Here is a 25681-nt window from a genome sequence, read left to right as displayed (position 1 = left end):
AGTGGTGACAGATGGTGGAACGAGGAGCAATGGTGTCAAGCTGGGGGAGGCCTAGGATGGATATTTCCCTAGGAGGGTGGGGAAGCCCTGGGCTGGGTTCCTTAGGGAGGGGGTGGAATCTCCATCCCTAGAGGTTTTTACGTCTCAGCTTGACAAAGCCCAGGCAGGGTTGATTGAGTTGGGATTGGTCCTGCTTTGGGCAGGGACTGGACTCAATGACTCCTGAAGTATCTTCCAATTCTAGGAGTCTATAAAGAAGATGGATGCCTTGGTATGAGGCCAGATACAATGGTGATGGGCATAGTATAAATCCTCAGCTAAAGTAAAGTAGACACACAGGTGCTAGAACACTCCAACTTTATGGTGCTGCTGCACCCCAGCTTAATTAGTAATAACAATCCAATTATATGGTTTTTGCCTTCAGCACCCTCACTATAAAAATTGCTCTGATGCCTCTGATTAGACTGAGGATGCAGTCAAGGTTCCCTCTAATCTTTTCCATACATGCGTGGAATACATTTTGGTGTGCACCAAGGCATGTGTGAATGTGCACCACCAGTAGAAATGCTACTCTCGCTGCAGGCGCCCTGCTAATCAGCTGGTGGCATTGGAATCTCTCCTGAGCGGCGCGCCACACAAGTGTCCAGCGTACACTGGACACAGCCAATAAATCCGGTGCCTAAGGACAGATGATGGAGCTTTAACCCTGTAATGCCAAGGGGTGGGTTTCCCCAGCCTGGTGCACTAATGCAAAATGTACACATCAGTGTGAGTCAGAGAGCTTTCTGCCAGGACCAGGAGACACATGAACACATACAACTTGAAGGGAAGACCGAGGCTTGTCAATATCCAGCCTTTGCCACTACATGAGACAGCTGCTCACCCAATCCCAACAGCTGATTCCTGCTGGGGGCCTCAGAAGGAGGTGGCTGGACCCCACAGTCCTGGCTGATATGCAAAGGGGATTGTTCCCGGCCTGCCTTAGGAATCGGTGCAACTCTTTGCACGTGAGTGAGAGTCATCGCGGCTAAGATGACCTTGTCTATATCACAGGAATCGGGCCCGATTCCTAATCAATGGCCAGCCAAAAAAAGCCCCACCTGGGCTTTGCCCATTGAAAGCAGGGCTTTGCACCAGTGCAGCCATGCTGGGGGCTGTCACAGCGCCTCGCTCACAGCCCCTCTTGCCTGAGACACTGCTGGAGTCCGAGCGACTGCCTGTCCTTGCACACTGCAGTCGACACAGGGGAGGCAGGAAGCGCTCAGAGACTGGGCTGGGAGCTAGAGACGTTAAAGACCAACCTTCCGGGCGCTGGATGCAGGTGTGCTGGTTGTCACTCAGGAAGAAGCCGTCCCGGCAGTGGCACTCGTAGCTGCCCATCATATTGACACAGGTTTGCTGGCAGCCTCCGTTCCCCTCCGAGCACTCATCCAGATCTGCAAGGGCAAGTGAGAGAGGGAATCAGGGTAGTGTTCACCTGGGCACTCACCCTCGGTCTCAGGACAGCTGCACAAAGACACCGCCCTGCAGCACGGCGGGAGGCAGTACGGTACTCCCCCGTGCTCTGATGCCAAGGGCTCCCCCAGACGCCTGCCATGGAACCTGCCAGTGTTTTAGAAAAGCCTCAAACAGCATAGACGAAAGCCACCAGTATTATCAGTGGGGAGACAGAGGCACACAATGGTTACATGGAGGCACCGGGGGGAGGGCATTTCTCAGCAGCCAGGCCACCGGGAGACAGGACACCTGGGTTTTGGTCCGGACTCTGCCACTGACTCCCTGTGGAGCCTTGAACAAGTCCCCTACTCTCTCTGTGCCGTGCCTGATCCCTCTATACAGATGGGATGGGGAACTTACCCGCCCCTGTAAACCACTGCAGCGCAGGCACGGAGTTGGTTAACAGCAGGGCTAATTAAGCCTGACAACCAGAGCCAAGAGCCATGCCAGGCCCCTGGGCAAGGTGAGAGAGTCCCAGCTCCACAGGGACGGGCCTCAGGCGGGGCCAAGGGCAGCCAGCCCTCAGCACTGCCCAAATCGCAGCATGGCCCCCCCAACGTGTCACGTGGCACCCCTGTTTTTCCAGGCAGCTCTCATGTCCGGTCCCTGGCATGTCCCCCCCAGTCCTGCCTGGAGTGCACCATGCATCACTCCCACCTCCGCAGGCAGCCCTAAGAGCTGCCCGGAGCATGCCACGCAGCCCTCCGGCAGCGACTAAAGGGCTCAGGGCTGTCACAGCAGCGGCTGGAGTCCCAGGACCCTTTAGAATCAATCGCCCCTGTTGCCCCACTCTCGGTGGGCATGTTTGGCAGGTCTAACCCCTGCTCAAACACAGGGAACCTGTGGGTCAGAGACACGGTCACACAGGCACTCTCTGGCGGACGAGGAGGAAGAGCCCAGGAGCCCGGACTCTTGGGTCCCTGTTTGAGCTCAAGACACAGCACGAGACGCACGGGAAGAGGCTGCGGAGACCGCGCAGAAACTCGAGTTGCACGTCTTAATTCGACCTTCCCCCGTAGGGCAGATCTGGCCACAGGCTCTGTCCCCTCCCCACAGCTAGGACGACGTGAGGGGCCAGGGGTTTGTCTGCGAGAGCACAGGCGCCCACTTCTGCTCTCACCATAGGGAAGGGAGCTCCACTCTTCCCGCACCTGCTCTGCCCCCACCCCTTCCAAAGGTGGAGGCACCTCTTCCCCCAAGCCTCCACCCCACCTCACCTCTTTCCACCCCCTTCCTAAGCACACTGCATCCTCCCTCCCCCACTCCCTCCCAGAGCCTCTGGTGGTGGGAGATGCTGGGAGGGAGGGGAAGGTGTAGATCAGCAGGGCTTCCAGTGAAGGAGAGGTGCTGGAGGGAGGGGTGAAGAGAAGAGCTTGGTTGCCGATGGGCGCTGAGCACCTGCTAATTCCCTCCTCGCCCTCCCTGCCTGGTGAATGTCCGGCATGTTGGTACCTTAGTGCTGGATCCCTGGGAAGCCATGCTGGCCGGCTGTTTAGCATTTCTGAGAGCCCTACCCCATATTCACAGCCTGAATGTGGCCTTTGGAGCCTCACTTTAGGTTCTGGGTTTGAACAGCTGGGCCAAAATGCTTCCCAGCAAATTTCTCCGGCCCTTTTACAGGCCTGAAAATGTCAGATGTTGGTCAATTGGAGCCAAGCAACCGCACCTGGAGAATGAATTCTGAATAGACTCAGATTCCCCAGCAGCTTCGCCTTGCTGCTGCCCTCTTGCCTATTTTCATAGAACACTAGAACTGGGACCTTTAGAAATCAAGTCCAGTCTCGTCCTCATGGCAGGACCAAGCCTCCCTGATAGAAGTCTATCTATCCTGCTCTTAATTATCTCTAGTGATGGGGATTCCACAACCTCCCTAGGCAATTTATTCCTGTGTTTAACCACCCTGACAGTTAGGAAGTTTTTCCTAGTGTCCAACCTAAACCTCCCGTGCTGCAGTTTAAGCCCCTTGCTTCTTGTCCTATCCTCAGAGGTTAAGAGGAATAAGTTTTCACCCTCCTCCTTCTAACACCCTTTCAGGTACTTGAAAGCTACTAGAAAGTCCTCTTGGTGTCTTCTTTTTTCCACGCTAAAAAAGCCCAATTCTTTCAGCTTTCCCTCATAGCTCATGTTTTCTAGATCTTTAATCATTTTTGTTGCTCTTCTCTGGACCCTCTCCCATGTCTCCACATCTTGCTTGAAATGTGGCGCCCAATACTCCAGTTGAGGTCTAACCAGCACAGAGCAGAGTGTAAGAATAACTTCTCTCTTGCTCCCAAAACACCTGCTAATGCATCTCAGAATCATGTTTGCTTTTTTGCAACAGTGACACACTGTTGACTCATACTTAGCTCATATTGACCCCTGGCTCCTTTTCTGCAGGACTCCTTCCTAGAGAGTCGCTTCCCCTTCTGTATGTGTGCAACTGATGGTTCCTTCCTACTTACTTCAGACCATGTCTCCATTTTGTCCAGATCATTTTGAACTATAACTCTTTCACTTGCAACCCCTCCCAATTGGGATCATCTGCAAACTCTCTATGCCAAGGGTGGGGAACCTCAGGCCTGGGGGCAGGATGCAGCTCCTTGCCTGCTTGAATCGGGCCCTCGAGGCTCAGCCCCCCTACCCCCAGCCTTGGGGAGCCCACCCTGGCATTCCAGCCCCCTTGTTGCCCCACCGCGGGGCTGGAGCACACAAAATCTAGTAGGCTGGGCCCCCCTAAGCTCTGGTGTGGGAGGGGAATGTGGGGACAGTATTCCTCCTTCTCGGTCGGGTGCTATGGCAGTGAGGGTTTGGGTTTTTTGGGGTTTTTTTGCTTCTCACTTGTGTGCTGCCCCCGACTGTGTTTTCTCCCTGACACCTGACTCCAGAAAGGTTCCCCACCCCGAGCCCTGCTTTATGCCATTAGCTACACAGTTGATGAAGGTACTGAACAGACCCCGTCCCTGCAGACCCCCACTTGCTATGCCCCTCTTCTCATTTTGGTTTAATACAACTAAGCCCAAAGGCTGTTTGCTTGCTGCGAGCAGCAGCTTGGCCGGAAGGGGAGCTGCAGTCTCCCTTGCTCCACAGCCTGGGCGAGAAGCAGGAATGACCTTGGAGCTGGTGGCAATTGCTTGGAGCACCGTGCCTCCAGCACGAGCACCGCGGGAGCAGAGGCTGTGGAAGGAACACACACACTGAAGATCATTTCCAGCCACTCCCCTGCAATGGCTGACAGAGGTCTGGGGAGCGCCCCCTGGGGTGCTGAGCTTCTGGGGCAGACCTCTGACTCCCCATGACCTTGACTGAGATCTCTCCCACCTCATCTCTCTGCCAGCCACGGGTGAGGCTGTGCAAGCCAACCCAGAGCTGTCAGCCCCACGGGTCCCCTGACATCCCCTGTCAGCATTCAGCATCTCAGCCCGTCCGCGCTACAGCCCACAGGTTTGTCAGACTGCCACGGTCCCAGAAAATTGCTACCCCGCCCTGAACGGCAGCTACGGGGGGCGGGGCATGAACCTCTCCTAGGGGCACAAGCATGCAAACCCAATGGGCATGTGAAGAGCTGCACTTCTGAATGAGCCACAGAGACATTCTTCACATGGCCCGAGAGCAAGGACCTCGGAGCTAGGGCAGTGTCAGACACGAAGGCTGGCTCAACAGACAGAAGAGCACCCTCCTTGCCTTGGAGCTGCACTCACTTATTAGCTGCAAGAAACACCGCCCTGTAGGGGACGGGTGACAGTAGGACCCGCTGCAGCTGGACTGGCTTCCCATTACTGCAGTGATACCCAGGAACTGCAGCAAGGGATGCGGGCCCCACTGTGTCGGGTGCTGTACAGAAGAGTCACACAAAGGCAAGTCTCTGTCCCAGAACCTCACCGCCTCGTGGCTGTATTTCTCCTCCCGTGCCCTGTGCTCATTGCACTGAACGGGAATCCGGGCATAGAAAGACACGGGGACTTGTCACCCCATCCAGGCGTCAGACAGGATGCAAGAGGTCTGAGGAAGTGGGATGGGGAAGAGAAGGCAGCAAAATGGACCAAGCTCAGCAGAAAGCGAGAGGGCTCAGCTGGCCCCTTTCCTGCCCAAAATGAACATGCTGCTGTTCTGTCAGAGGGGAATCCAGGGATGTCTGAGCACTCGCCGGGTCATTCCGCACCTCCCCGAGCAGTAACTCTGCCTATGGAGGGATTATTCCAGTATATCTGGGGACAGAATTCTCAGCCTCTCTTCTCTTCGGAGACACCAGGTCAGCTTACAGCAAAGGCTCATGCAAGCCCCCGGGCTGCAGTTAGGCTACACAGTTGAAGCTTATCACCGTGGCCTGAAATGCTTAGATCTGCGGACAAATCTTGAGATCTTTCCTGCCTGGACCTTCTTGTAGAGAGCCATGAAGAGCTGCAGAGAAATGGACCAGAGCTCTCCCCCACAGCCATGCAGGGAAAGCATCAGGATGAGAGGCGAGAGGCCCAGTGCCAAAGAAAACCTCCTGTGAACTCGAGCGTTTCAAGCCCAGCAGTTAAGAGGAAAGCTGAGCTCCTTGGACATCAGCAGTGGGGCTGCGGAGCGGACTCCGGAAAAGCTGGACTAGCAGGTTGATGACAGAGTGCAGAGTGAAAGAATTCCACATCAGGCCCGAAAACCCGAGGAAATGTCTGAGCAGCTAATTAAAATACACACACGCTCCCCCATACACAGGCACAAGGATGCACACAGTCCGCAGGCTCCTCCTTACAGACACACATGTGCACTCCCACAGAGACAGCTGCACACACACACACACACACATCTGTGGACACACACTTACACAGACACACACTTGGGCAAGTATCAGAGGGGTAGCTGTGTTAGTCTGAATCTGCAAGAACAACGAGAAGTCCTGTGGCACATTACAGGCTACCAGATTTACTGGAGCGAAGTGGGTCTTTGCCCACGAAGGTTACGGTCCAATAAATCGGTTAGTCTATAAAATGCCACAGGACTTCTCGTTACACTTAGGCAGACACTCAGGCTGAGATGCAGGGCAGGCGAGCAGGGCGACCGGCCAGCCTAACAACTTCCAGGGGGCATGTCACAGTATCCCAGCCTTTCCCCCACGCCCCGTTTTCCTCTGCTACTTCACTGGCATAGCACCTCTCTGCTCATCCTTCCAGTGCCCCGATGAAGAGGCACTTCACCCACCACTACAACGCAGCCACTGAATCAACAGCTTCTGAACAGCGTGGTGAGGCCAGACAACAGTTGAGTCAGAGCCAATTGCAACTACAGGGGGAATACAACTCAGCAGATCATGGCTCCCCGAGCTAGGAACTGGCTAGAATCCCTGCGGGGTCTGCCCTGAGCACAAGGGACCTGCACCCCACAAAAAGGCAGCAGCCCCGTTTCTTTGCTGAGCAAGGAGAACCAGTTCCAGGTCTCGGGCACACCTGCACTCTCCTGAATGCCTATTCCCACCTAGGCCAGATGGCTCTCAGGGACTGTAAGCCAGCTGAGCACCACCCACCTTGGCATGCTCCCACCAACGCCCCTCCTCAAGCCTGGGGATGGAGTGGCACAGGCAAGGGCCAGCTGGGAGCTTCCCTTCCACCAGGGAATTCTGGCGATGGCTCAGCTCTGACACCCAAAAGGAACGCCACGGACTGGAGCACTGCTCCCACCCCGGTGCCCCAGGGACATGCCCCCAGCCACACACTTCCCCAGCTAGGGCCGTCCTTAGGATTTAGGCAGTACTACTAGGCAGTACTAATGAACTGGTGCCCCGTGCCCGATGGCAGCCCCGGAGGGAGAGGGGGGAGTGACATGTTTTTAGCGATAGGATTTTAAAACCTTCAGCCGCACACGAATGAAATCGTTTTAAAGCACATTTTAAACCAAGGTCCTGTCGACTAGCACAGTGAATTCAGAACGCGACAGTGCAGCCCTGGGGTTGGCATATGGCTTCATGACCACTTGACTGGCTCTCTCTCAGGTTCAGTGTCCTGCTAATCACGCCGGCCGGGGTTGTCACTTGGAAGTTAACTAGATCCTCTCCAAAGGTAGCAGAGCTACAGAACAGGGGCAGGAGGAGGCAAAGGGTGGACTTTAAGACCCAGCGGTGCCCCAAATTTTTGGGTGCCCTACATGGCTGCATATTCTGTGTATGGATCAGGACAGTCCTGACCCCAGCTTATACTTGTTTAGCTTAGGAAACATAACCTAGACAACAGCCCCAGGTAGCTTGACCTAGGGACTGAGCGAGGATTAAAAAATAATCAACCAGATCACCTCAAAAGAGGCATTTGAATTTGTCCTCCTACCGCAGCATTTTGCTCCTGGAAATTTTCTTTGCTCTTGCTGTCCTGTGGACTAAGCTCACGCCAGCCAGTTTCTCTCCAGCAGCCAGCTTGGAAAGCCAGCAGCTAGACAGAAAGGGTGTCCCATTTAGTGGCAGGAGGTTTGTTTCCTCAGCTTGAGTTTTGTCCTAGCTGAGCTGTGTTCGGTTCATGCCAATAACTCCCTTCAAATCCCTTATTTATAACAAGAGCTCAATGTCCTGCCACTTCTCCGTCAAGCTCGGCACAAGAACAACAAGGCACCGGCTCAAAACCAAGGGTTGAAACGCAGCTCCACAGCCCCTAATGCCTGTTTTATTAAACGTAACAAAGCCAGAAGCCGAAAGGCCACTGCTGGGGACAGGGCTGGAATTCCTGTCCTGGTTCAAAAGGTTACTCAAGATCGTACCGGGGGAGAGGGAGGGTGTAGGGGCTGACTGGCAGAATTTCCTTTAATAATGTCTACATTGCACACAACCCTCTAAAAGTCCAGAAGGGGCAACCCAGGGCTCAGCCCGCTACTCAGCCCTCACCACACACTTCCCCAAAGCCTGAAGCCAGTGGCTTGTTGCAGGAGGCTCTGGCATGGAGGCTTGGGCCCCATGCTGCGGGTGTGAGCTGGCAGAGATAGCATTGTCAGCATACAGGGCTGGGAATCGGGTCGCCTAGGATCTACTTCCAGGTCTGTCGCTGACTCACTGCAATGCCCTAAGCAAGTCATGGGATCTCGCTGGGCCTTAGGCCAGGCCTTGCTGCAGAAAAAGGCACTGGAGTTTTTTTTGGGATGCAGCCAGGCAAGATAAACCCTTAGTGCAGGGTGCAGGTTTGACCCTAACTAGCCAGCTCTAGGTAATAACTATCTGTGCATTGTCTCCACCAGAATTTTACATCAAGGTAATTCTCTAGAAAGATGGACAGAACTCCACTTTTGGCAGTGAAGACAGCCTCAGTGGCAGAGGAGTAACCGTGTCCGTCTGTATCTGCAAAACCAAAGAGGAGTCCAGTGGCCCCTTAAACGCTAACAGATGCATTTGAGCATCAGCCTTCCCGGGTAAATCCCATTCTGATCAATGCAACACTCAGCCTCAGTTTCCTTGCCTGTGAAATGGGGATAATGGAGATGTACCCTCCCTTGGGAGCTACAGGCAAAGGGCCAGCCCCTGGTATAAACTGGCATAGCTACAGTGCTTGCACCCACTGATGACCTGGCCTGAAAGGCGCCCTTATACACGCAACACAGGATTGTGTTCCCACCATTCGGTTCCTAACGCCACTGAGAGCTGGCTGCCTGGGCCGCGGTCTCAGGCCAGGAAGCCCAGCATAGACACGTGGCTCGCTGTGAAACCTTTCCTCCCGGGAGACGAGGAAAGCGAGAGCACGGCCTGTCAATTGTCTAACCCTGCTCTTGGCCAATTATCCAGGAGGGGCAGACTGGTTGGAAACAGGTTCTCCAGGCTGCCACAGCTGCTGCTGCTCTAAGAGCCACCAGAGACGGTGCCCAAGAAAACCAGCTGTGGGATGTTTGAGACAAGGGGACTGAGAAGCTGTCTGCACTGGTGGGGACCTCCCAACCTAGGAGACACGGCCTGAAATGTAAGGAGCGGAGAAGCCAATCGCAGCGACAGACCCAGGGAATGGGAAGGGAACGTCAATGGGCAAGCCAAGAGCACTGGATCCTGCGTGCACAGCAGAGAGATCTGTGCGCAGAGGAAGTGCACTTTTCCTGCCTGATACGCTCCTCGCCGGCCCAAGGGCTACTCTGCTTCCCCCGCTCCTGAAAAACCAACCACCCAAGCGCCTGGGGGAGGGGGTGAGGGAGATTTGCAGAAGGGGCACGCTGGTGATCGCCTTGTAGGCCCCACGCAGCACGAGAAGGCAGGATCTCAGCTTCCCAGCTCATCCTGTCCTCATCACCCAGCTCCAGTCAGGTGCCTCAGCTCAGGAAGGAACGAAGACGAAGCCGGAGGTTAATCACGAGGGAAAGAAACAATGAAACCACCCCCTTCCCCGTGCTTTGACAGTCAAGTATTGTTGGCCCAGGACATCTAAAGCCAGCTATTCTCCACCACCGGTCGCTCCCGTTCCCTCTGGCAGCCTCTTCTTGCCCATCTATTGCAAGGCCTGTGGAATTCTGGCCCTCCCGCTGGAGCCAGGATCTCTGTAAATACATGACGTCCGCCACTCCTCATCCCGGCTTTGCTTCCTTTCCTGGGGCTCTCTATATCCCGGGAAAGGAAGGCAGGGCCGCCCCTCCCACCTCAGCTGTGTAAATCTCAGGCTCGCTATTAATGGGGAAGACGGCAAGATCCCGGTGATTATGCCTAATGCAAAACATGTGTGCGTAACCCCCCCGGCGATGAGCTCACTAACGACCCCTCTGCAGGCGCTAATGAGAGTGAAATCGACATGGGGCGCTTCCGCCTCTTCTCCAGAGATGTGATGTGAGCAGGACTGTGAACGGCTCCATCCCCGTGGCTGCTCTACCCCAGCGTGCGACCCGCCGCCCACCGCGCACACAGCCTGCTGCTGGAGAAAGGGGGGTGATGCTGTGGGAGAGCAGGTGGCCTAGTTCCGTTGGCCGGGCCGTGACAATGCGAGACAGGAAGTGCAAGCCCCTCGTGGGCAGATGCGCGGTTTGTTTTGGCCTGGGGATTATTTACCCACCCTGGATGCTGGTTAACTTCCCTGCATCCCGTACTTGCTATTGACTCATCTATTTTGGCAGGTGCAGGGTGGATCCTCAAGTGGGAACGGGCAGTGAATCCGGTCCCTTCTCAGGTAGTAAGGGAAGAGCAGAGTGTCCCTGTCAGAAGCACACCCGCATGCCAGCACGGCCACTGGGGGAGGCAGCTCATGCTGGTGTGCCCCTCAAACCCAGATATGCTCCTGGCAGCTCCCACACCCGGGGCAGTGCAGGGGGGTGAGTGTACAGACATGGGGAGCACCTGCCCCTTCGCTCTAGCCCCATCCTGACTTCTCGCCTTGAACTGAGTGCTCCCTCGGCCTCCACAGCAGGATTCAGGGGGCTAGTCCCGGACAGAGAGCGCCTCGTGTGGTGACCAGTGCGATCGGCTCCCTCCTCCCTGAGGCTGATCTCCTGGATTCTGTCCCCAGTTCTGCCACTGATTGCCTGTGTGGTCGTGCACATCACTGTACCTCCCCCTGCCTCGGTGTCGCCACCCGGGCAAGCCTTTCGGACAGGGCGGCCGAGGACAAACTTGGCCAGCACTCACATGGCATTCAGCTGCACGAGGCAGGAGGAGGCTGCAAGTGTTATTTTTAGCTGCAGAGCCTGGTGCAGGGCAACACCTGCCCTGCTCTCCACCCAGCTTTCACTTTGCATGAAGCAGGCAGCTCGCTCTCTGTCCTGGCATCTCAGAACCTTCTGTGCTGGTACCTGGGGGCCTTCCAGGTTGGGGCAGGGCTGCTGGGAAGCAAAGAGCTTCTCTCCTGGCCCGAGGAGATCTGCTGACTTCCCAGCACTCCTGGGGGCCAGCCATGGAATGAGGAGCAGCCTTCGGGCTCCACTTCCTCCTACGCAGGAAGAAAAACCCCCACCCAAGCGGAGACTGATCGTGAAGTGCTGCCAATGCTGAGCCCTGGAGGAGCTCGGCGCTCGCAGATCCCACCTCGGGGATGAGATCCGGGGCTGGCAGCCGCTTTCCCCAATCACGTCTGAAATACATAACTGGGGGATGATGCTCATTCGGCATGACGTCCCGGGGCAGCGGCGGTGGGCGGGAATCAGCCTTTCCCTGAGGATATGTCAGTGTTTAAAGAATTCTGAGGATTCCCAGCTGTCGCTGCCATTCTTACTGTTACGCCCAGACACAACAAAAACTGGCTTAAAAAAGAATCTGTCCCCACCATACATTTTTGGGTCAGTTTATAACGTTCTGCAGCATGAAGCTGAGGATAGGCAGGAGTTGGGAAATCAGGGTGCGGCTAGAAGGCTGCAGACCACAGCTGAGCTAGGGATCAGGGCATGGCGGTGGGGGAAGATGGGAGGGCGTGACTAAGCCGGGTAACTGCGTGCAACCCTGCAAGGCCAGGCTGAGGGCACAGCGGGGAAATGGGAAAGCAAAAGAAGCTTTTGCAACGCTCCAGCACAGAGCTGAGCAGAGATGGGGACACCAGGCAGCAGATCACAGAAGCTGCGAGAAGCTCTAGTAATGCTTCATGGAAATGCAGAGTGGGTGGGCAAAGGAGGTGCGAGGCTGGGGAGGGAAAGGGAGATGGGAAGGTGGCGATGGAGAGTAGGGACCACAGCTCATTGCACCGGCCACAGGAACCTCTGCTGGTTCCTGCTTCTCCATTTCCTATGTCTTCCAACATTTTGATGTCGCTTAAACCTTCTCTCACCACGGGACTGATTCCCTGCATGAGTCGCTCAGCAAGGTGCCCAGTCAGCTGGGAGCTCCTGTTCTTGGCTGGCGGCTTCCGTGGACTTGCCAGGACTTGCTGACGACAAGCAACATTTCTAGGAATGCTGTCTCCCAATTCAGTGAGAAAAACCAGTGCAATTGGAGCTGGTCAGGAGGACTGTCTGCATGGACCCCTGGCACATCTCAGGGCAGATACCACATGGCACACGAACCTTGGAAGGGGAATCTTAGGATGGGCTGCATGGGAAAAGCAACCCAGTATTTTGGTTCTGAGTTCGCCAAGGGTTGGGGACAGGACAGGCAGTGGCCGTTGCACAGAACGGATCTCCTCCCGTTTCATTCGGGGGACCTTGCGCATGGCCTCGTAAGCTCGTCCAGTGGAACGGGGCTCTGGGCGTTTCCAAAGCCAGTTTCCTGGGCTCCAAAGATTCTTCAGGAGGCACAAGATGAGAGACAGAGGGATTGCCCAGCCCCGGATCTGTGTCGTGGCAGCTGGATTCCGGCCCCACAGCAGCAAAGTGACATACTGCCTCTATTTTTGTGTGCAGTGTTGTGGCCGGGGTGGCCCCAGAATATCGGCGAAACAAGCTGGGTGAGATGATATCTTGTGCTGGACCAACCTCTGTTGGTGACGGAGACAAGATTTCGCGCTCGCGCAAAGCTCTTGGGCCAGAACCATCTCCCCTGCTGGCGCACAAGGGCCCCCCGGAGATCCCAGCTCTGCAGAAGGAAGGAAACGTGGCTTGGCTATGGGAAGCTCAGACATAGATTTCCTCCAAACTCAAAACTGACTGGAGGACACCAGGCTGCCTTCTCCCCCATGTGAGCCCCGTGTCCTGATCGTTGCGGGAGCTCCTGGTGGAAGCAGCAGGGGTGGGAAGGTCTCAGACGGTCCTTACTCAGCTTGGCACCATCCCAGTTAGGATTCTTAGGAGCTACAGCAGGGACTCAGACATGCAGCAGGTTCTCTGCCAGCCTGGGTTTGCACTGAGTTGTTCCACTGACCCCAGTGGGAAGGTAGCTCACATGGCTTCAATACGAATTAGAGACTCAAGAGGGGCAGGAGATGTACAGGGGCATTTCTTGGGATTCACGCCCATCCTGTTAGACTAGGATGTTGGGGGGACTGTCGTATTCTGTTCAACTTCCCCATTTAAGAGGTTGATGGGTTCTACTCCCCCCCTGACAATCACAGGAGGATGGTACGATCGTAGGAAGGAAACTCGCCTTCTCTCAGTGCAACCAGCTCCTGCCCCACTAGCAGGCCTTGGTCTCCTTGAAGGCACATCACCCGTCCTTAATCCGAGGAGAAGAAGAATCATGAATAACTATTTCTGCATGAATATCGCAGTCTCTTCTTTCCAGGCTGGGCCCCTGGTGCTAGGCGCTGTACAGATATACGATCAATGGCAGGTCCATGCACAAAATAGCTGCAGCCGGCTCGTCGGTAAGACATGCAGCTCTTGCTTCATCCTTCCCCAGAGGCGAAGCTTGTTTCCATCCAGGAAAAAGGGGACAGGGCATGGAGATCTGCATGGGTCTGTTTAAAAACAGACGGAGGACCACAACAAATCCTTCCCATGATAAATCCTCCAGTGAAGAAACCCAGCAGTGTCTGCCTGACCCTAGAGAAAGGGTGGGGGGCCCTTTAACTTTGATAGCTGGACTGGCCACTTACAGCAGCTTGCATTCCTCTCTGGGACACTGCAGCAATAAACACTGCAGTAAAATCTCACAGCTGGAGGATTTGTGCAATGCTGTACTGAGTGTCTGGAGGCATAAGAGGGAATATGGGTCGCCCTGCATCTCCGAGCCATTCTCCTCAGACCCAATGGGGAAGATGTTCCATCGCAAAGGTTTGGAGACTGGCTGCTCCACTGGAGACTTCTCAGCCACAAGAGCCAATCTGCTGGGCCCAGCCCCACAATGCAAGGTCGGAGAACTGTGGGCCTGCTGCGTATGGACCCTTCTACCTCACTGATGTCAAAGGGAGTAGAAGGTTCTCAGCAACTCATACGGAGCACTCAGCACCTCCCAAGTTCAGGCCCAGGAGCAGGATTAAGGGTCAACACCCCAATGAAATGAATGGAACTTGTTTTTCAGGCTGCCTGCAGACTCAGGAAAACACCCAGCGACCAACCACAACGGGGTCACGTTTTCTCTGCAAGCATGAAAAAACTAGAAACATGCTCTTTTGAAATGCAATGCCTCCTACCATAGCCCCAGCTTGGTGTGCACCCCACAGTGGTTACACCATGGACGAGGCTGCTACTGCCTTCAAGTCAGACCTGGTGCTTTCACTCTGGCAGCAGAGACTCATAGTTTTAAATCCAGATGCTGTGGGGTTAATCCCAACTCAGCCAGGGGTGTGCTAGGAGTATTTGGTCCAGCCTCAGCATGGGGGATGGACTAGACTAATTCTCAAGGGTCCTTCCAGCCCTGCATCTCTATGATCCTACAATTAACATGCACCCTGAGATGCCAGAGCGAGGGATAGATGCCATGGCTTCAGAATCACCCTGGACACCGGGCCCCATCCGCCCCCACCGAGCAGCTGGCCAAACCCTTACCCAGGCAGTTGTGTCCATCGTGCGCCAGGCGGAAACCATCGTAGCAGGTGCAGCGGTAATTCCCGGGGATATTGACACATTCGTGGACGCAGCCAGCGTTATCGTCCCGCTCACACTCATCAACGTCTGCACAGAGGGGAGAGAAGACCAGAGAGCTGTTAGAAACCCGAGTCCCTTCTCCAGGCTCATCACTGTAGCTCAGATCAGCCACATGCTTCCTGAACAGGAGAAGGTTCACCAAGTCTTGTGACTCGTTACACACGTGATGCTCTTGATCACCACGGTGCCTATGGGCCATGCAACATGCACACCCCTAGCATCTCACATCCAGGGTGGGATAGCGCCACCCACTTGCATTTTGGTATTGCTTGCTCCAGTTACTCACGGCCTTCCCTATCACATCGCCATGGCAACACTATGGTGGGAAGGATGGGTCTACCATCTCTGCTGAGACTACAGGAGCAAAGCACCATAGCCACAGGCCTATTATCAGCCTCTGCCAAAAGAGATCGTGTATTCAAACCTCAGGAAGCCATCGGCTCGTGACCAACAGAACAAGCCATGCAAGGGTGCCGTGACTTTTGCTGTGAACCCCACGAGCAAACTCCAACCCCATTCTGCACCAAGTCAGGATAGCTGGGCTGGGTACAGGGAGCATCCATAGAAGAGTAGCCAATCCTACAGCAGCCCCTGATGCTGAGGCACCATTGCACTGCAGTGAGGACCAGCTGGTGACTGTAGTCCTGGCCTGTCCAAGTGACTCACACGGCTGGGGAAAGAGGATGCTCCTTAGCAGGACTCTCGCTGTGGGGCAGAGGGCAGGATGGGTCACTGAGTGAGCTAGCCTAGTAAGGAACTGGATAGGTTTAAAATAACATGTGCAGATAAAACTGCAGGGCTGACTTCTTTGCAGATTTACAGATGTGACTTCCACGGGTTGCACAGTAAATAAAGCAGCGCCGGAACATCCACATATAATTAAGAAAAACACAGTCGTTACTTGGGTCACTGAAATCACCTTGGTTTATTAAATCCAGTTTAACCTTCCACTGCTGGTACAGTTTGTGTTCTCTGCATCTTTCTCAACTGCCACAACAAGGCCAGCCTGCCAGTTCTGCTTCCTGTTTACAGCCCATTTTTCACTCTCTTGGTTTGTGCCTCTGTACAAAAGCTGGAACACCACGAACTGCCAAACTGGATCAGACCCAAGACCCATTCAGCCCAGTACCCCATCTGGGCCAGAACCAACCACTTCAAAGAAAGTTGTGAGAAACCCACAGTTCTTATCCTGGACTCTAACAGTTAGACGCCAGCTTAAGCCTGAGTCTTAGTATTCCTTCCAAATTTTGTTGTCATTAATTATCACGACTCTGGATATGCTTGGTATCTGTGTAAATATCTAATCCCTTCCTGGCTCTTGTTAAATACTTGGCCTCAGGCTGAGATTGCTGTGCACAGGGAGGCAGAAATGCCAGGGGTCATTTGCATTTTGAAAAATTGGTTCTTTTTCTTTCTTCCGTTTTGTTGAACTTCACAACAACGATTCGGTTTCTAGCAAGCTGTATGGAAACTCCTTCGTCCTTACACTAAAACTGAGACTTTGGACCTCAACTGCCTAGTTGTCATCTCTTCAGTCTCTTTGTTTCTCCACCATTCCCCATGTCAGTGGAAGCTGAGAGACTCCAGACATGGCTGATTTGGAGAACTGAAGCCTCCTCTCCACCCTGTTTTCTCATTGCTCCAGACGAAAGCTCTGCAGAGCTGGTTCTGGTGCTTCACGGAATGGGTATTGTGCTCAACAGGAAGGTGATATGGAAGGCAATGCAGTCAGAGTGCAGGAACTCAGCTTTGTACAATGGTTCCCCACTGCTCGTCTGTACTGCGCTGGGACTAATACCTCTGCTGATGATAGCTGCTTTGCACCACCAATGCCATTACAACAGCTAAAAGCAAGATGGGATTTGGTGGGAACGCTCCTCTTTGGAGGAGGGATGGTTTGTGGTTTGGAGACTCAGATTCCAGAGATGCCTGCTGTGAGAGCTTGAGCAAATCAGCATCATTTTTCGGTTCCTCAGTTGCTCAACTGAAAATAAAACGGGAATAACAGTTCTTCCAATTTTCTACATTCAGATTGTACGTTTTTGGGGCAAGGATGGTCTCTGGTGGGGTACGTCTACACTGTAGGGATAAACTTGAAATACGCTACCCTACTTCAACTACGCTAATTGCGCAGCATTAAGTCAAAGAGCTTATTTCGAATTTGGGTGCGTCGACATAGCACTTATTTCGAAATAGAGCACTCTTCCTCCAACTTCCCTTAAACCTCATACAATGAGAGTAACAGGAATCGGAGTACGCAGTCTTCCAGCTGGGCATGATTTTGACATTATGTCGAAATAACGGCTTGTGTGTAGACGCGCACTTTGTTATTCTGAAATAAGGTCAGTTATTCCAAAATAACGGTGCTGTATAGAAGTACCCGTGGTGGTTAGCTACAACCTCTAGCACAATGGGAACTTAGGAGCCCCAGTCATACTCAGACATAACATGAGATCTTGTATGAAGCTTTCTTTAGCTTTTGGCCATGTATCTACCTTACAGACCCCCCGAGGGTCCCAGAACCGAGGCTTGGAATACGGCTGCAGAACATTCCTCACCCTCTTCACACAAACTTTCCACCAGCATCCCCTGGCTTGGGGCACAGAAGATGGATGGTGCTAACACCACGGTGAGATGGAAAAGGGGGAAGGTGCAGAGTTCAAACTTGAATCTCTTCCATGCTTGGGGCCACTCGCAGGATTGATGGGGCCCTATGCAAGGCTATTACACTGGTGTGCATTTGCTTGGGTGGGGACAACGACTTTTTAGAGATGTGATTTCATGATCTTTGGCAACAAACAAATGAAACAGTTTTAAAGCAAATTTTCAACTAAGGCCCTGTAGACTAACAGTAAGTTCACAGCAGGGTAGCGTATTAGTCTGTTACTTTAAAAACAACGAGTAGTCCTGTGCCACAGGACTACTCATTGTTTTACAGTAAATTCTGAAATTAACAGTACAGACCTGGGGTTGACAAATGCCTGTTAAATGGCTTCATGACCACTTGACTAGCTCTTTCACAGGTTTGATGTTGTGTTAATAGGACAAGAAGCAATGAACTTAAACTGCAGCAAGGGAGGTTCAGGTTGGACATTAGCAAAAACTTCCTGTCAGGGTTGTTAAACACTGGAATAAGTTGCCTAGGGAAGTTGTGGAATCTCCATCTCAGGAGATATTTAAGAGCAGATTAGACAGACATCTATCAGGGATGGTCTAGAGTCTAGATCATGGATTCCCAAACTGGGGGGCATGAAGAAATTCCAGGAGGTGGCAAGGCAACCCAGTTCCCTCCCCCATCAAGTTTTGCTGTCCCTGTCAGTTCCCTTTTTTTCCTCCCCCTCTTTCCTCAATAACTTTTGCTGTTGGGGGGAGGAAGGGGGGAGGAGTGAGGGTTTTTCAAAAATCAAAAAGGGGGCGTGATGCTGAAAAGTTTGGGAACCACTGGTCTAGACAGTATTTGGTCCTGCCATGAGGGCAGGGGACTGCACTCAATGACCTCTCGAGGTCCCTTCCAGTCCTAGTGTTCTATGATTCCAATAGCCCTGGCAGGCTTTGTCACTTGTAAGTTAAGTAGGTTCTCTCCAGAGGAAGCAGAGCCACAGAAAAGGGTTGGAAGAGGCAGATGGGTGGACACTAGGACCCAGTGGTGCCCCAAATTTTCGGGTGCCCTATGCTGCTGCGTATTCTGTGTATGGGTAAGGACGGCCCTGTCCATGCTGTAATCCGTTTTAGAGTCCTAAGGCAAGAATTGTTCAGAGCAGAGAATATCTACCTCTAGCTTTTCCCTCACTGCCCATCATAGTATATGAGCACCTACGTCATGTAGCATCAATAGCAACAGCGAAGTCCCTAGCAGGACTTCATGGAGTCTCTGGCACAAGATGAACTCACATGTGGATCTCCTGAAATTGCTGAAGATGGTTATTAAGACACTCTGTTTTCAAAATGAGGCATCTCTGATCTCAAACTGTATGTAGACAAACACCTGTCAGGGAGGGTCTAGATCAGGGCTATTCAACTTTGGAAGCCCCAGGAGCCACAATGTTACTCACAGCACATGCCCAGGGCTGCAACTTAAGTGTGGTTGCATATACATGCGCATGTATATGCAAAATATATGCAAATAGCTTCTTTCACACTGACCTGCATGAATGCAAAAATTAAGTCTTAAACTGTGGCACTGGACCCAAACGTGGCCAGCATGAGCCAGTCAGCATCTCTCAGGCTCTGCCCACAAGGCTATGCAGCCAACACGTCCCACAATGCCCTGGCACTCCCAGCACCTCCTCCCTGGGAGCTAGAAACGTGACACCCTGTACCCGTCTATTCCAGCCAGCCCGTCCGCTTGCATCTTTCAGTGCTCACCCCGCCTGGGAGATGCCACGCCGTTGTGGAGCATGTTCCCAGTGGAGGCCACGTTCAAAGGATCCCACCTGCAGGCCACGTGTTGAGCCCCGTGTAAACCCAAACTGCACCGTGGACTGCAAGTAAAGGGGCTGTGGGCAGCATATGGACCGTGGGCCATGTGTTGAGTAGCCCTGGTCTAGATAATATTTAATCTTGCCACAAGTTCAGGGGACTGGACTAGATGACCTCTCGAGGCCCCTGCCAGTCCCATAATTCTATGAATCTATCAGCTATTTGTGTCCAGCCCATTCTGAACCCAGGGTGTATTTTCAAATCATGCAAAAAGTTGGGACTACTACTACATCTCCAGCCCTACTATTTTATTGTTGGTCTTTATTTCCATGTAATGATTTTGGAATGGACCTTACACAGAGAGGTAGATATGCTGGAGGGCAGGGATAGGGTCCAGAGTGACCTAGACAAATTGGAGAATTGGGCCATCTCATGAGGTTCAACAAGGACAAGTGCAGGGGATTTGATAGCAGCCTTCAACTTCTTGAAGGGAGAGAGGCTGTTTTCAGCAGTGACAGATGGCAGAAGAAGGAGCAATGGTCTCAAGTTACAGTGGGAGAGGTCTAGGTTGGATATTAGGAAAAACTATTTCCCTAGGAAGGTGGGGAAGCACTGGGATGGGTTCCCTAGGGAGGGGGTGGAATCTCCATCTCTAGAAGTTTTTAAGTCCCAGCTTGACAAAGTCCTTGCTGGGCTGATTGAGTTGGGGTTGGTCCTGCTTTGGGCAGGGAGCTGGACTCAGTGACTCCCGAGGTCTCTTCCAGCCCTGGGATTCTGTGAATCTATGATCACAGAAGACAGTGTACAGGATTTGAGATGGATATGGCAGAGTGCTAGACAGGTAGTCAGTTTTGCTCCTGTGTTCTAGTCCTTTTCATGGTTTCAGGATCTCACACCTTCCTAGCACAAGGCTGCAGTTTTTAGGTTGTAAACACGGCAATAAAATGCTTATTGAGTTAAAACAAAATCCAATGGATCCTTCTGGAATTTAAACAGATACAATTGTGGGAATCTGTCTTTTCTTAAGAGTATGGGGTGATGGCTTTGCAGTTACAAATTCCACATTCAGAACCAAATTCCACCCTTCGATTAAAAATAGGACCCCACCTTCTCCTGGCATAGATGCTGTCATAGTACAGACTGCTCTAAGGCTGCTGACCCTGTACTGGCAAAAACAAGACCTATAATTCCCCAACGGCAGAGCTGGTAACAACAGTGGCAGCTGCAGTCGTGTGGCCAGGACTGTTTTTGGCACTGTGTCATCCAATCCAAAGTAGCACTTCATTGGCAAGGAACTGCAGCTTCTCAATTTTGGTCAGAGTAGTGATGGTCACAGTAGTATCAACAGAACCACTGTGGTTCTCCCACGGCATCGATATGCCACAGAGTTACCAAAACAGAAAGCAAATTCTGAATTTGGGCAGGAAAAGGCCATAAAGGCGCACAACTGTGGGCAGCTGTAGCAGAAAGATCTCTGGCTGTAAAGAACGTATCGAATTAACCTTCACTCCAGCCAGCACAACACTCACGTTACTCCTCCAATGGCTAACTCTTTAAAAACACACTCAGGATCGGGTTTGATTTTTTCCACAGCTGTTCTGCCCTGGACCGACCATTGCTCCCTACCTTTGCAATGCTTCCCGTCCCCGGAGTAGCCGGACTTGCAGATGCACTTGTAGGACTTGGGGGTGTTCTGGCAGAGGGCGTCAATGTGGCAGTTGTCGGTCCCCTCGACGCATTCGTCAATATCTGTGGGAGGAGGAAGAGAGAAAGCAACGTCAGGAACCTCGGCACTGCCCTGAGATGAGAGATGGGGTGTTGTTTGCACAACACCGCACCCGCTGCTGCTGCTCTGCGGGTGAAAGACCGGCCCGAGACCCCAAAATTCTCAGTGTAGCCTCAGGTCGGGGAGAGCACAGGCAGCAGAAAGGCAGGTTCACCCCACACAATGCTCACAAGCGGCGAGTCTCCAGGCCTCCTCCAGCCCTTGGCCTCTGCGAGACTGCCAACGACCGGCCTGATGCGACTGGGGCTCTGTCAGTGGAAAGACTCCTTCTGAATTCACTGGGCGCTGGATCAGGATAAGTACAAACAAGTTCACCGCTCTCCCCACACAGTCAGCGAGCGCCAGGCCCCCATGACTAGCGGCTAATCTCCCTGGACTCTAGCAGCAGGTTCTAAGTCCTGCCTGAGACATTCCATTCTGGGTAGGTCTCAACCCAGCCCCCCCTCTCACCAAAAGGGTTTCGCCTCAAAACTCCCCTCCCCCCTAAACCTGGGAGGCAGGGCAGGGTTGTGATACCCATTGCACAGATGAGGCACAAGAGCAGCTTGGTGACTGGCTATGTGAGAGCCAGGAACTGAACCTCGATCTCCTGTATCCTACTCTGTGACTTCTGACCAGAGTGGGGGGCCGGATAGCAAACAAATCCTCCTTCTTCTTCTGCCCCACCAACTCCCTCTCTTGCGACCTTTTTTGCCCTCCAACTTTGTCTGCATTCCCAACTTCCTCCTTTAACCCCCCTCTCTCTCCATCTGTCTGCTTCACACAACCCTCTTCTCCCGGCCTCACTCCTTTTTCTGTCTCTGTCTAAGGTGCCCACCAGCCTTGTTGCAATGCAGCAGCTCCGCTGGCTATGGCAGGGGATAAGTCCCAGGTAGGAGGCAGAAGAAAGGCCTGGCTTCCATACCACGCAGCACACCCTGGCTCCAAGGGGACGCAGTCTGCTGGCTGCAGAGATGTAACACAGCAGGAGGCAGAGTTATTGGAAGTTTTAATGACAGTGGCCATTTATAGACAGCCCCTGACTGCGGTTTATGAGTAATAGGCTATTTACCTGGTTCCTTTCTGGCTTCTCTATGTGATCACTAAGGGTATGTCTACAATGCAATTAACAACCGCGGCTGGCCCATGTCAACAGACTCGGGTGGTGGGGCTGTAAAACTGCAGTGGAGATGTTTGGGCTGGGGCCCAGGCTCTGGGCCCTGTGAAGTGGGAGGGGTTTTTACAACAGTGTAGACATACCCGAAGTGGATAATCAAGTCCACATGCATTGCAGCAGACACAGTTACTACTACAGCGCTAGGTGACTCACTCATCTCTTTCATTCTGCGAGAGGGCCACTCCGTCCACAACAGAGGGGTAACTAGCTTTTCCTAGCGCTAGTCAGGGACTGACAGGTACAGGTCCCTCCCCCAAAGCTGCAAGCAGGCAGATGAGCTATTGTGGGTCTTATTCTGTGTTTGATCCCCTCCCAGCTGGCTTCCAACCCCTGTTCTCACAGGAGCAAAAGGCACAGAACATAAGAGAGGGCAGACTGGGTCACATCAAAGGTCCATCCAGCCCAGTGTCCTGTCTTCCAACTTTGGACTATGCCAGGTACCCCAAAGGGATTGAACTGAACAGGGAATCATCAAGTGATCCATTCCCAGTTGCCAATTCCCAGCTGGTAACTAACAGAGGCTAGGAACACCATACCTGCCCATCCTGGCTAATAGCCATTAATGGTCCTATCCTACATGGACTTATCTAGCTTTTTTTGTCGTTGAAGTCTTGGACTTCACAACATCCTCTGGCACGGAGTTCCACAGGTTGACTGTGTAATGTGTGAAGAAATACTTCCTTTTGTTTGTTTTAAAGCTGCTACCTATTAATTTCATTTGGTGACTCCCCCCCCCTCCCAGTTCTGGTGTTATGGTAACAAGTAAACAACTTTTCTTATTTACTTTTTCCATACCAGGCAGGGTTGTATACACCTCTATCACATCCCCTCCTCAGTTGTCTCTTTTCCAAGTTGACAAGTGCCAGTCTTATTAATCTCTCCTCATGTGGCAGCCGTTCCGTTCCCATCATCATTTTTGCTCCCCATTTCTGAAATCTTTCCAAAGTCACTTTTGAGATGAGGCGACCATATCTGCACACAGTAGTCAAGATGTGGGTATACCATGGATATATAAAGTGGCAATAAAATAGTCTCTATTTTATTCTCTGTCTCTTTCTTAACGATTCCTAACATTCTATTTGCTTTTTTTTTTTTTTTTTTTTTTTTTACTGCTGCTACACATTGAATGAATGTTTTCAGAGAACTATCCACAATGTCTCCAAGATCTCTCTTTCTTGAGTGGTAACAGCTAATTTAGTTCCCAACATAGGGTGCATATAGTTGGGATTACGTTTTCCAATATCCATTACTTTGCATTTGTCAACATTAAAATTCTCTGCCATTTGGTTGCCCAGTCACCTAGTCACAGCTAGAAGCTATGGTGAGGTGCAAACCAACAAAGGCTTTTCAAAAGCTCGTGATGAAGACCCAGTCCCTAATAGGAGAGAAAGTAAATAGCTGCACCTCTCTCTTCACCAGCAGGCATTGTATGGACAGATTCACAAGCTAGAAAAAGGGTGGACAGGTTGAGTTGAGGCAGGGGACTGAGGTTCAGAAGAGTGCTGTTTGAATCCTGTCTCTGCCACAGACTACCTTTGATACCCTGGGCAAGTCACTTGACCTTTCTGTGTCCCATCTGTATCATGGGAATCATAGGAAGGGTGATGCAAGGGGAGGTTAATACTCATGAGACTCAGACACTACAGCGATGGGGGCTATATAATACATAGAAGAGGGAGGGAATAAAAGGTGTCTTGCCCACAGTAGGACTGTTCCCTGCAATACACCATTTCACACACAGGCTCCCAGTCTGGGGGTTGCAACTATTCTGAGTCCTTCCTTTCTCAGTGGAAAGAGACTGAAAACCACAGACCCCGCGGTCTAGCTTTGAAAGCCCAGAGCGGCAGGGATACCACAGTCTTTTCTTGGGAGCCAGGCCTGGTTGAGCTTTGCTGCCAGGAGATCGAAAGGGCTGCTGAGCAGACTCCAAGTGCGGGGGAACCAGCGGCGAAGCATGAATGAGACTGATGGAGTTTTACTCCCTGCAAGTGTGAGAATAAGAGGCAGGGCGAGGGGCGATTACTGGAAGGTTTTCATTTGCAACACAGAAGGGCATGTGTATTGTCTAAATATTTACACCAGGCATTCAGATTTGTTATCCTACTTTCACCATGGCCCGGAGCCACCATCAAAAAACCATAGGGCATTAATCACTTATTAGAATCTGACCCAACACGCCGGAGACAACAGAAGACTTACAGCCAATCCCATTTTCCGTCAGAAGAGGCACCTCCGGACGTGGCGGGGAAGAGAACTGTTTCACAATCGTGGGACCTGGCTGCCTTATTAGACTCGGGGCAGGTCTACACTGCTGCTGAAGTCGATCTAACTTGGGTCGCTCAGGGGTGAGAAAAAGACACCCCCCCCGGAGTGACAGACGTTACAGAGATATAATCCCTGTCCATGCTGGTGCTACATCAGTGAGAGATGCTCTCTCTCTGTAATGAGGCCAGAGTAATTATACCCCCCGCAGAGTGCAGTGGGCAGACAGCACCTTTACCAGATAGCTCACAGCGCTGCAGCCCTCGGTTTCTGATGGGTTGGATCAAATTCACTAGGGAGGCCTTGGCTCCAACCCGCCCCCATGACACAACGTTCGTATATCCACAGAGAGCTCCCAGTAAGGCCCAACACGACCTTTCGTGCCAAAGCTTTTTTTTTTTTTTTGCTCAAAAACTTTGGTCCATCCCCTGTAATCCCCCCCCAACATAATTTTTTCCCCAGTGTTTTTTTTTTTTGTGGAGGGGGGTGTTCAGTATTTTTGTTGAAACCATCTGGCAACCTTACTGGCATTGGCGAGATACAAGGAAAGTCCTGGTCCCCACAGTGAAAATGTCTGTGAAGTGAGCTTCCCCAGCTAGAGACTTACATCAGCGAGCAGAGGGTACCCCCTTGACAGCTGCCACACTCACTGCACCGACTGCTGCAAGAAAGAGCCTGTGTTTGATGAAGGCTACTCAGATTCCCCAGGGGAGACTTTCTGGTTACCTCCCTTCCACTCTCAAGCTGGAATCAGTGCTCTCATCAGCCCCATCTCCCTGCGTCCTTCCCCTCGTGGCCTTTCCACCCTGGTTTGTGCCCTGCCACCCATCCCCATCGCTTACCCTTCTGGAAAGGGAGCCCTCGCTGGTCCCAATTGTTCTTCCTGGGATTCCTACCCCCCTCTTGCCCTGGAACTGTGCGTTTCCACTGGTTTAGCCAACAGGGTAGCCCAGTGGCAGTCACCAAAGTGGCATACAAACAGGCGAATATGGAAGGGCTTTCACAGGATCCGGGCCAAAGTTCCTGACCGTCCTATGGGAGAAAGGGGGAAGGTCACTCCCCCACAAGCAGAGCCATGCATTTTATTGTTCAGTGTGCCGTCCTCCTTGCCTCACATGCCCCCGCGTGCACACGCACCCAACACACGTGTGCACCGCTTTTAAAATTAAAAATGTGCGCAAACAAAAAGATGGAAAAACCTGCAAGAGCCCGCAGAA

At 52.6% G+C, this 25681-nt stretch overlaps 1 protein-coding gene across 6 annotated transcripts in view; it reads right to left on the bottom strand.

The window, feature by feature from the left end:
• SCUBE3 (signal peptide, CUB domain and EGF like domain containing 3) overlaps positions 1-25681 on the bottom strand; it is a 106691-nt gene that overhangs the window by 67935 nt on the left and 13075 nt on the right. For all 6 annotated transcript variants that reach the window (XM_025181014.2, XM_025181015.2, XM_025181018.2 and 3 more), the window contains exons 2-4: positions 20887-21009; positions 14743-14868; positions 1302-1436 (exon numbers count right to left, since the gene is read on the bottom strand). In XM_025181014.2, the coding sequence (XP_025036799.2) occupies positions 1302-1436; positions 14743-14868; positions 20887-21009 (384 nt within the window). The remainder of the gene's footprint in view (positions 1-1301; positions 1437-14742; positions 14869-20886; positions 21010-25681) is intronic.

This window comes from Pelodiscus sinensis, chromosome 27, assembly GCF_049634645.1.
Source record: "Pelodiscus sinensis isolate JC-2024 chromosome 27, ASM4963464v1, whole genome shotgun sequence".
Classification (NCBI taxonomy): domain Eukaryota; kingdom Metazoa; phylum Chordata; order Testudines; family Trionychidae; genus Pelodiscus; species Pelodiscus sinensis.
This window is presented reverse-complemented; position numbering and strand designations above follow the sequence as displayed.